At 59.0% G+C, this 10,643-nt stretch overlaps 1 protein-coding gene across 2 annotated transcripts in view; it reads right to left on the reverse strand.

The window, feature by feature from the left end:
* Positions 1-5,262: 5,262 nt before the first annotated feature.
* The window catches only part of IDUA (alpha-L-iduronidase), a 16,773-nt gene continuing 11,392 nt past the window's right edge, over positions 5,263-10,643 (reverse strand). The window contains exons 3-14 of one of the 2 annotated variants that reach the window (XM_030885425.2): positions 9,433-9,518; positions 9,174-9,281; positions 8,845-8,940; positions 8,508-8,710; positions 8,238-8,417; positions 7,900-8,116; positions 7,141-7,353; positions 6,856-6,977; positions 6,612-6,737; positions 6,443-6,519; positions 5,839-5,942; positions 5,263-5,508 (exon numbers count right to left, since the gene is read on the reverse strand). In XM_030885425.2, the coding sequence (XP_030741285.1) occupies positions 5,402-5,508; positions 5,839-5,942; positions 6,443-6,519; positions 6,612-6,737; positions 6,856-6,977; positions 7,141-7,353; positions 7,900-8,116; positions 8,238-8,417; positions 8,508-8,710; positions 8,845-8,940; positions 9,174-9,281; positions 9,433-9,518 (1,639 nt within the window). In that variant the 3' untranslated portion in view covers positions 5,263-5,401. Of the gene's footprint in view, positions 5,509-5,838; positions 5,943-6,442; positions 6,520-6,611; positions 6,738-6,848; positions 6,978-7,140; positions 7,354-7,899; positions 8,117-8,237; positions 8,418-8,507; positions 8,711-8,844; positions 8,941-9,173; positions 9,282-9,432; positions 9,519-10,643 lie in introns of those variants that run through there. The other variant, XM_045289510.1, reaches the window with a different exon arrangement.

The raw sequence follows: 10,643 nt of genomic DNA on the forward strand, positions 1-10,643 counted from the left end.
TAATTCCTCTTGGTTACATTGCCCTTGATCAAGCCCTACCAGTCTCCTACACTCTCCCTGCCATTGATTTTGGATCACTTGTTGTCTCCTTGTCCCTGGGTTTGTTGGCTCCCCCTTTCCTTTCTCCCGCCTCCCCCTCTCCAATGTCCGCCTGGAACCGTGGGTCCTGTTGTTTTCTCCTCCAGATTGTTTATCCAGCCTATCTTACCTAGATAGACCTGCGGAGATAATAATATGCACACAAAAAAACAAGACAGAACAAAACAGAGCAACAAAAGAAAAGAACAACAAAAAACCAATGACAAAAAAAGCCTGTAAATAGTTCAAGGTCTGTTTGTTGACCTTCAGGAGTGTTTTCCAGTCGTGTCTCATGGGGTGCACATCCTGACCCCAAAGTCTATTTTTGGTATTCCCTGGAGACTTCCTTGCTCTGCTCCCCTTGCTGTTCTGTTGCACGCCCTTGGTGTTTTGCCTCAGTGTGGTGGAGTCAGATTGGGTGCAATTCCGGAACTGTGTCCCCAGTGTTGTCCCCTGTAGGGCTATGGGTCAGTGAGGAACGTGTCTCGCGGTGGGGCCGGCCCTATGGTCCTCTCTGTGCATTGGCTGCTCTGAGCGGGGATATCGTGCTCGCGGCTTGGTGGGGAGACTGGGTCCCTGGGAAGAGACCTCCAGCACAGTTCCCAGGTATAAGTGACCTCATCCCGGGCAAAGGTAAAACTTAGACTTTCTGGTGATCCACAGATAATGACACAGATCAAGGAACGAATGTGAGGCTTTTGCTGGTGCCTAAGTGTGGACGTATGTCCTTGCTCCGTAGTATTAAATTAAAAAATAAAGACGCTGATGGAGGGGTGGGGGGCCAGCCCCCACCGCTAATACTCCTATTTGTACTACTCGGATTCAGTAATACTACTTCAGGGTTCGGTAATGCACAATTGTACGGTTGAGATATATAAGTATTATATTAAAGTCATCGAGGCATGAGAGATATTACAATAATACAGTCAGACATTACATAGCAACATTGGTCACCTCAGCCCAGCTTAGTGGTCCACGTGGAGAGAGGGGGAAGGGAAGGAGGGAAAGGGAACAAGGGAGAGGGGGAAGAGAGTCAGGGAGGTCAGAGTCCGAGGGGTCCAAGTCCCAGAGGTCCGAGTGAGAAGTCCGGAAGCTCTATATTGCTGACCCATGCCTACATACCTTTTGGGGGCATGCCAGCCCACTAATTACAGGTAGAGACATACGTCACAGGGAGGGGTTACACTATAGGGTACCCAGTAATGAGAGGGTGGTCTAGGGGGTGGTCTCTGGGTCTCCATAGGAACCATTACCAGTAGGGTGCAAACCCCTCCTACAGGAACCAAGCTAATGGTCCCAAGCTTCAGAGAGTAGTCCATTGTCTCCAGCAGAAGGGAGCAGGCCCACCCCCCTGGTGGGATGAGACAGCAGACTGGCAGCAAGTATCTGACTCCCCCCCACACTTGCTCTACATCCTGGGTGCACAGAAAAACCCCTGAAGGGCACTCTGCAGAACCACCTGCCCCACTGAAAGAGCCAAGCCAGCTCAATACCTCACCGATGGCCACATCTCCAGAAGGCCCCTTGGTTTGGGGATGCAGTAGGTGGATGATTTTGTCTAGACATCCTGGCTAGGGGTGGAGTCAAGCCTGTCAATCAAGTGGGAGCTTGGTGACGCCTCCCTGTGGGCGTGGCCTTTTGTTTGAGGTTGCGGGACTCTGGGAACTGCTCTCTCTCGCTGCTCCCCACCTTCCTGCCTCCCAGCCCTGAGAACTGCGGGTGCACTGCCGTATCCCCATCGCTCTTGGATCCACATGACCTTGCACCCACCGACCTGTGATCTTCCTGGTCCACCTTTCTGCGTCACCAGCATGTGGCTGCGTGAGTCGGAAGAGGGTGGCTTATGGATCTGAGTTGGACTGGGCTGCCTTCTTGATATATAGTTTTTGACATAAAGCTTTCTTGTACAGATTTGTGTCGCCGGATTTGTTTCTCTAGGCAACCCAGCCAAACACAGGGGGTGACTAGAAATTAGCAGGACTTCAGAGCCTGTATCGGAAATGTCAGGAACTGCAACCTGCCCTGCCCCTCACCCCCCACCAATGCTGAACTCATGGTACAGGCAGGCCCGCCTCACTGTGTTGCCTTTGCTTTCCCGCACTTCGCAGATGCTGCGTTTGTGACAGACGCTTGGTGGCCAAGGAAGTCTATGGACGCCACTTTCAAATCGTGTGCTCACCACGCTCCTCCTCAGTCTGACTTTCACGCTCCTGATGTCCCCCCACACGTCAGACTCCCAGACGGAATAAACGCAGCTTTATGACACGCACCGGGCCACCACTCCTTCCTGTGGCATTTGCTGTCATGGAACCGAGCCCACAGTCTGAGTTAGGCCTGCAATCTCACGTGTGTGGGGGGGTGGGGGGTGGGAATGGATGCAGGGGCGTTACCCACTGCCACAGAGTGGATTGCAACAGGGTTGCCAAGGCTGTAAGTCTTTATGGGAGCAGACAGCCTCAACTTTCTCCCAAAGAGCTGTCGGTGGACTTGAACTAACGACCTTGCAGGTAGCTTTCCCAAGAGCATCAGTGATGGCAAATGGCCACACTCTACCCTATGGGGCGATGTCATTGAGAGCTGGGTGTAGTTATCTTTATTGGAAAAAATGCACCTGCCCTCCCCACCTCCACGTGTGGCAGTTCCATGTCAGCTTGAGCAAAGGGGTGGGGTCTAGCCTGTCCATCAGGTCATAGCCAATCATGTCTGTGTGGGTGTGGCCATCCCGAGGATCCTGGGAACTTGTCTTCCTCTCTGGAGGCAGGACACACAGTTCCTGCAAGACATTCCTATTGACAAGCTTAGCTGTTAGAGCCCTGGAGCTGGAGGGGCCGCGTGGAGACCCACAACAGCATTGAGACGCTTCCACCACCACTGGATCCACAAGACTTTCCACTCTGTGATCTTCCTGCATTCAGTGTCATTGCATGTGTTGTGCGAGTATGAAGAGGAATTTATAAGCTGGTTTTGGACATATGGGCTAATATCAGATTTATGGGCTGCACTGGGCTGGGCCGTCTTAATATACAACTACTCTTTGATATAAAGCTCCCTCTTACATCTATATGAGTGTCTCTGAGTTTGTTTCTCTAGTCAACCTGGCCTAACACACTGGAGAAGAATCAATGCATTGAACTATGATGCTGGAGAAGAATATTGAAAAGTACCATGAACTTGCAAAAAGACAAACAGATCTGTCTTGGAAGAAGCCCAGCCAGAGGCGGACGTCCGTCATCTCACGTACTTCGGACGTGTTGTCAGGAGAGACCAGTCTCTGGGGAAGAGCATCATGCTCAATGCCAATGAGGCCGGAAACCACGGGCAGGGTCAGGTGGGCCTAGACCTTTACAGAGGTGGAGCAAGGGAGCAGAGAGGAGCAGGACCGACTGCCATCCCCAAAGAAGAGGCGGGCACCTGTGCTGAGAACCTCCTAGACCTGGGGGCAATTGGTGCCAAGGAGCATGTAGATGTCCCAGGAATGTGGGGGTCCACAGACACTGGACAGAGAGCAGGCTTCCCCCAGCGCCCAGAGAGAGAAAGCCTGCTCTTGGAGCGGTCTCTGGGCTGCTGGAATACATCTGTTTGTTAATGCCACCCAGGTGTGGTAGTCCCGTTATAGCGGCACGGAGACAGACTGCAACAGTGGGCTCAGACTCAGGCACAATGGTGAGGACGGTGCAGGACCGGGAAGTGTTTCCTTCTGTTGTGCTCTGGGTCACTACGGGTCAGACTGACTCCTTGGCCCCGAACCACAACAACAGGCCCCGCAGGCCCCATACAAAGTGACCAGGAGAGCAGGGATGGAGGCTATGCATGGGCTTGTTGGCGGCCTGGCCCAACCAAGCCTGGCCCAGAGCCCAAGCTGCCCACAGCGAAGGCCAAGGCACACTGCCGTCACCCTTTATTGATGGCACCACCCTGGGGAAGGGCTCAGGAGGGCAATGCCACTACGGTGCCCTGTGCCGTCAGTCCCGTGAAGGGGGTGTGCCCATCTGGGTCCCTCACCAGGTGCCAGCCTTGAGCCCTGAGGGGCCAACACGAGGAAATTCACCCCGCAGTCACCCTGACCGGGCACAGTCCTCCAGGATGGAGGAGAGCTGCCCCACAGACTTCCAAGGCGGTCACCGGTCTGGAGGCACTGGCTCAGCTTCATCCTGCCTGCCCAGCAGCTAGTGAGTTCGAACCACCAACCTCGGAGTAGCAACCCGACACTCTACCCACAGCCCACCCGGGGCTCCTGACACAGGGAAGGCAGGAAATGGACAGGACTTACGGATCCCTGGTGGAAGGACGATCACTATGGCATGCCCATCCCCTGACTCAGCAGCTGGCAGGACTTGCTGGCCCCACGTGTTAGGGACACACAGGGACACGGCTTTTCCCATGGACAGAGGATAAGGGAGAGGAGAGGAGACTGAAGGGGGAGAGTGTATCTCCTGTTCTTCCCCGCCCCCCTCAGACCCGGACCTCCAGGGAGATGCCCAGCAGCCAGGGTGGGGTGGGGTGTGTGTAAGAGGGGCCTCATCTTCCAGAGGGGTGATTACAGCCACGAGAATCTTGGATGGGGGACAAGTAGTTCCCCAACTCCCATCCAGAGGGGTCTCACAGGCGGGCCACACCCATCTGTGTGAAGGCAGGTCTCCACACCTCTCCCTGCCCACTGCCCCTTCTGGCCTCTCCGGGGCTCTGCACCCCCCACCCCTGTAGCCACGACTCTGCCCACCTTGCTGTATACAAAGTGTCTTGGTTAAATTCCTCCCCAGTCATCCTCATCTGAACTTGGGAATCGCTTCCAGGTTCCAGCTAGCCCAGGGTGATGCAGGGGTGGGGACAGACCACCATGGACACTAATGACTCTTCCTGTTCTGGCCACTGGGTTGTGGTGGGAGAAGGAGCAGCCCCAGCAAGGCCTGAGCACCTGGAAACATGTCCCGCCCGGCACAGCTCGGCGCCCCACACTGCATGGCAGCTCAGAAACTTGGGGCACAGAAGCCAGGCCCCCTGCGCAGGGTGACATTAGGAAACGTCTCAGGTGCCGCAAAGCGGAGACAAGCAGCCTGCTGCAGCCTCTGCCAGCAGCCCAAACCTGCCAGGGCTCTGAGCAGGGGTTCAAGCTGGTCTCGTTCTCCGGGCTTCACCCCAAGTCTTCCCAGTGCTCATCCACAAAGTCTAACCTCCAAACCAACGTCGGGAAAAGGCACTTTAAGGGTCAGGGGCCGGAGGGGACAAACGGAGCTGACAGCAAGTCACCCGGCCCATCTCGACTCCTGACCGGCCCTGAGATGCAACAGGCAGTTCAGGCTCACGGTGTTGCCTGGTGTGGCCCTCATGAGACAGGGACCTCATGGTACCGCACAGGATCGGAGAAAGGGCCTGGTCGGGCCCAGTAGTCCACAGCTCGGACCCGGTAGGAGCCAGAGACGACTGCCGTGTCTGGGGAAACAGAGGTATCTGGGTGTTCTCAGGTGCATGCCACCACCACCCCAAACCCACCTGCATCTCCAAAGCCCCCGCTGCCTGACTCTGCCAGGCCCTAGGAGGCCTGGTGGGGCTATGGGTTGGGCACTGGACCATTGTGCTGCTAGCTATAAGGACAGTAGTTCAAGACCACCCATTTCTTCCAGCCTCAGAACCCCCACGGAGCAGTTATACTCTTAGCCGTGGCCGTGGGCTTGGTCTTTGGTGGGGGTGGAGGTGGGCCTGCGCGTCGAACCAGTCCTTCCCTGAGGGAGTGGGCAGCCCCAGGTAGGGGCAATTGCTGACCTGGGCTGAACACGAAGAGGTTAAAGGTCGATGCCTTCCTCCCCACAGCAGTGAACCCATCACCCCGCTCCTCGGAGAACTGGACCTCATATGTCCACAGGCACCTAGGAAGGACAGTCAGCTGGGGTCAGGGCTGGGGTCAGGGTGGGGCCCTCAAGGGCTGGGGGTGGGGCACAGGATGACCCAGTGCTGGCCCTGGGCACTATCAGCAATGGACACAGGCCAGACTGGCAGAGGGGAAGGGTCTAGAGTCCAACTCCCCACTTCAAATGTCCCCTGCAGGTACCCCCACCCCACATTGGGTCGTGAACGGACTGGATGGCAGGGGGGTCTTATGCACACAGAGGGGCTGTATGAGGGCACAGAAAGGGCACAAGGGAAAAGGCGGTATGGGGCCAAGGGGTTGTCTGCACAATGGGGTGCACACAGGGCAGGGGGTGCATGCATGCAGGACTGGGGGCACACAGCACTATGAGATGCACACAGGGTGCGGGGAGTGCCCTCAGGCGTGAGGAGGGGGACAGGTGGGAGGGGTCAGGACAGGATGAATGGGCTGGGGACACCCAAGCAGGTCCAGCACGGGGTGACGGTCCCACTCACGCACTTGGAGCCCATGCGCTCATCCGACCAGACCAGAAGAACCTGCCCACGGGTCAGGGGCAGCACCCGAAGCCGGATCACCTGGGGAGGTGGGCAAGTGAGAGCGGGCTGGGAGGCGGGGCTGAGAGGCGGGAGGCAGGGCCAGGACAGGAGGCGAGGCTGGGGCCACTTGCCTGGTCCGGAGGCTTCTCTGGGCGAGCGCACACGTGCAGCAGCAGCAGGGAGGGCAGCGGCAGCTCCGGGCGCAATGTCAGGCGGCCACCAGCGGGGAAGGGTCGCGGGGCTGAAGCCACTGGGTCCTAAGAGTAGCGATAGGCCTCTCTGAGGGTCTAATGTCCGTTCCTTTGGATTTCAAGGTGACCTGACACTACATAGACACCCCGCCCCCCCCAAAGACCCCCACCTCTGACCCCGAACCTCGGCTGCACGCATGCGCCGGAACTGCTGGGCAGAGGGGAAGACGGGCCGGCCCAGGCGCTGCCACTCGCTGTGAGGATTGCTCAGCCGGTTGTCCAGGTACAGCGTCACGTAGACTAGCCCTGCAGAGCCGGACACTGCTCACTGGCCCCGCCCATGTGTAACCCCGCCCCACTCCCAGCCTTGCCCTTTCCCCTTCCCCACCCGCCTCACTCGTGGGCCACACCCCTCGCAGCTATATCCCAAGCCCAGCCGGGCCAGAGTCCCGGAGCCCCATCTGCTCACCGGGGGCTGGGGGCACCCCATGCACGTGCAGGGTCAAGGCGGCGCTGCGGTTGGCGTGCGCACGGGTGTCGTCACTCGCGTAAACCAGCACTGAGGCGCGCCAGGCATCGTTGGGCCCAGAGGGTTTGTGGGCGCTGGCCAGGACCCCCACCGTGTGGTTGCTGTCCAGCACTGCGCCGGCCTGAGATACCTGCGCCCAGAGCTGCTCACCATCTGCCGCATGGGGTCAGGGGAACGAAGGGGTCACCATCGGCGACCCTCCCTCCACTCTGGGGCTGGCTTCCCACCATTTGCACCCCCCTTCTCTCTGGCCACAGCGTTGATCCTAGGGGGTCTCACACGGCTGGGGGCAGCTGGGTGGCTCCCGAGGGCGGTGCCCTAGAAATAGGCCAGCAAGGTCAGCTCTGCCCTGGCCTCCGGACCTCTGCACATGCTCCTCCTCCATCTGAATGCATTCCCCGCCAGTCTACCCCCACCCACAGCTAGCTTTGGTATAGTGGTTGCCCCTCGGGCTGTTAAATGCAAGGTCAGCAGTTCGAAACTACCAACCACTCCACAAGAGAAAGAGGAGCTTTCTACTCCCATCTAAGAGTTAGTCTCGGAAACCCACGGGGGCAGTGCTACCCCGTCCTACTGAGTCGCTCTGAGTTGGCATCGCCTAGATGGCAGTGGATTTGGGGTTTTGGGGGTCATTGGTGACCTTGGCCCAGCTGAGTCCCACCTCCACCCAGGGGTCTGCCTCGTCTGTCAGGGGCTCACCAAGCAGGGCCAGCAGCCCCATAGCCGTGAGCACCGGCTTGCGTAACAGCTGCACGTGGGGCGGGCGCGTGTTGTTGACCTGGAAGCGGGCGGTGAGTGTGCGCTGGGCGAAGGGGTGCGGGTGGTAGCTCAGGAAGGCATTGTCGTTGCTCAGGAGCGCATAGCGGATGGAGGCGCTGCTGTTGGCCACTAGCAGGTTCTGGTGCTGCGCGATGACCTGCAGGGGCAGGGCACAGCTGGGACGGTGGACGGGCCACCCTGGGGGAGGCGCCTGGCTGGGGCGGGTGACACGGAACCGTGCAGGCGGGAGAGAAGTGCCGAGGTGGTCTAGAGCCCACCTTTACAACCATGGCGGCGTAGGTCACGTCGGTCCTCCAAGGCTGCGGCAGGGACCAGCCCACGAGTGGGTCGGCCTCGTCGTTGTAGATCAGGGTGTCGGTGAACTTGGGGAAGAGGCTCTGGATCAGCCGCACGGTCTCCTGCTCCTGCTCCAGGATGAAGATTGAGCTCCCGGCGCCCTGCGAGAGGCGGGGCCTCAGCACCCCCATGGTCGGCTCACGTGACCTCGGTGGGGGTGAGGATGGGGCGGTGCGGAAGGGCGGCCTGACCTTCTTGTGGAGGGCGATGTAGTCCAGGCGCACGCCCACCTCCCCGGTGAAGAAGTTTGTGCCATTGTAGCAATGTTCCAGGAGGCCCCAGCACAGTGGGGAGCGCGGCGGGGGGCGGAAGGAGTCTCCGGGACCACCCAGTCGCAGGGCTGGGCTGGCCTCTCGCAGACCCTCGGAGCAGGCATCGTAGTAGTTCAGGAATCCTGGGCAGACGGGACCCCGTATGCACCACTGTGTCGGTGAGGCGTTCTCCCCAAGGGTGGCCCTCCCCTTCCCGGCTTCCATTCTAATCCCCCATCCCCTTACAGCTCAAAGAGGACCCGTTACCACTGGCCACCTTGCATCGTCATGGACACGTTGTCGAAGTCGTGGTGATCTGGCTCATTCCACGTTTCGAAGTTCCACTTGGACACGTGCTCCAGCCCGTATCTATCTGCGAAGGTGCCCCGCGCCCCAAGTCCGTGGGCTGATGGCCCTGCCAAGGCCCCGCTTTTGGGGGTGTGAAGACATGCTGGGCCAAAAGGGGACTCCAGGGAGGGGTGCCCATAGGTGGGGATCTGGACGTTAAGGGGTGTTGGATTCGAGATATCCCTACCCAATCTGGAGGGCACAGCTGTTTGGGCCCGCCCACGGGGGCCACAACCACACCTACTGCAGCCTGCTCACCAATGTATCTCCTGGCCAGGAGCAAGACGAGGTTCCGCCACTCGAACACCTGCTGCTTATCCTCGAAGTCAGTGAAACGTCCCGATGGACTGCCCATCAGCTCAAAGCCTGCGGCACAGTCACAGGTAACGCCCCCCCACTTCACCCCCCCACCCCCAGCACTCTCATCTCCCTTCTCCCCACTTCCTGGGTGAGGGAGGAGAGGCAGAGGTTGGGGCGGGCTCCTGGACAGGGGCTGCTGACAGACCTGACCACTCACCTGGAAGGAGCTGGTTCTCCCTGAGAAGGTCCAGATACCTGTCCAGGTTGGTGAAGTTGTAGCCCAGGCCCCAGGCAGCCGTCCCCCTGTGGAAGGGTACTCTGCATTGGAGGGGGTACAGTGCTCCTCGGACTCCCGTGCTGAACCTGGACTCACATCCAAGCGGCGAGGGGCCCCTCCCTCTCTGAAAACACCCAACGATGTGTGCCTGTCAGTCACTCACATTTCAGTGTGAGCTACAACAACAATACATGGATGTACTACCACACCTCCAGGAGCTGGGGGGGGTTGGGCCAGGGGATTCAGAACAACCTCAGAGCTCAGGGCTGGGACCGGGCAGGGCCAGGGCATCATGAAGATCGCCAACTTGGGAGTGGGGGCCATGGAATGGACACTAGGTCCAGCTTTTACTTTACCTGGAGGCTAGGGCCCCAGGTGTGGACCAACATTCCCCCGTCCCCTTCTACAGGAAAGAGAGGTGATCGGAACTGCCCACCACACACGTGTCCTGTGCAGGACTCACCACGGTCGGATCCGGCAGAGAGCAGGATGCGCCTGGCCCCAGTTATCTTGGGGCACACATTCCCAGGACAGATGACTGTCAACCCCATGTGAAGGTGCTGGGCGAGCCTCAAGGGGACAGGATGGGGAACAAAGGGGGCAGGGGGCGGGAGGCCAGGGAAGAAGCTCTCCTAAGACCTGCTGGATGATGGGACAAGCCAGCAATGGGTTTGATCCTGGGCCCTCCTTTCAGTGCCAGCTGAGAGCCAAAGTCCAGCCACTGTCCACATGCCAATTCCTCCTTGTTCTGGGCTTGACTTGCCCTGGCAGTCCCTCTGCCCTGCCAGAGTCCCACAGTCCCCCACTGGCACCCACTATCACCTCCCCAGGCTCCCTCCCTCAGCCAGCCAAAGGTCACAACCTAACTAGCATTTTTGGTAAACAGTAAATGGCGAGGGGGAAGTGTTCCAAAGTCCTCCCCCACCCCCACTCCCACTGCTGGGCGGCAGGGAAAGTGGCCTTTCTCCAGGATCATGGGGGCCAGTGGCTGAGGACGCCGGAGTGCCAGAGGCATCCTGTTTGCCAGCCAGGGTGGGCATGAGTGTCCCTGGGGCACAGTCACACCCTGGCAACCCAGATGTCCCCAGCGGTTAAGAGACTCACTCCAGGGGCAAGTGCAGACTGAGCCACACACAAACTCACCCATACAA

Source organism: Echinops telfairi, unplaced genomic scaffold, assembly GCF_000313985.2.
Source record: "Echinops telfairi isolate 266 unplaced genomic scaffold, ASM31398v2 ScPeMD7_28;HRSCAF=97, whole genome shotgun sequence".
Classification (NCBI taxonomy): domain Eukaryota; kingdom Metazoa; phylum Chordata; class Mammalia; order Afrosoricida; family Tenrecidae; genus Echinops; species Echinops telfairi.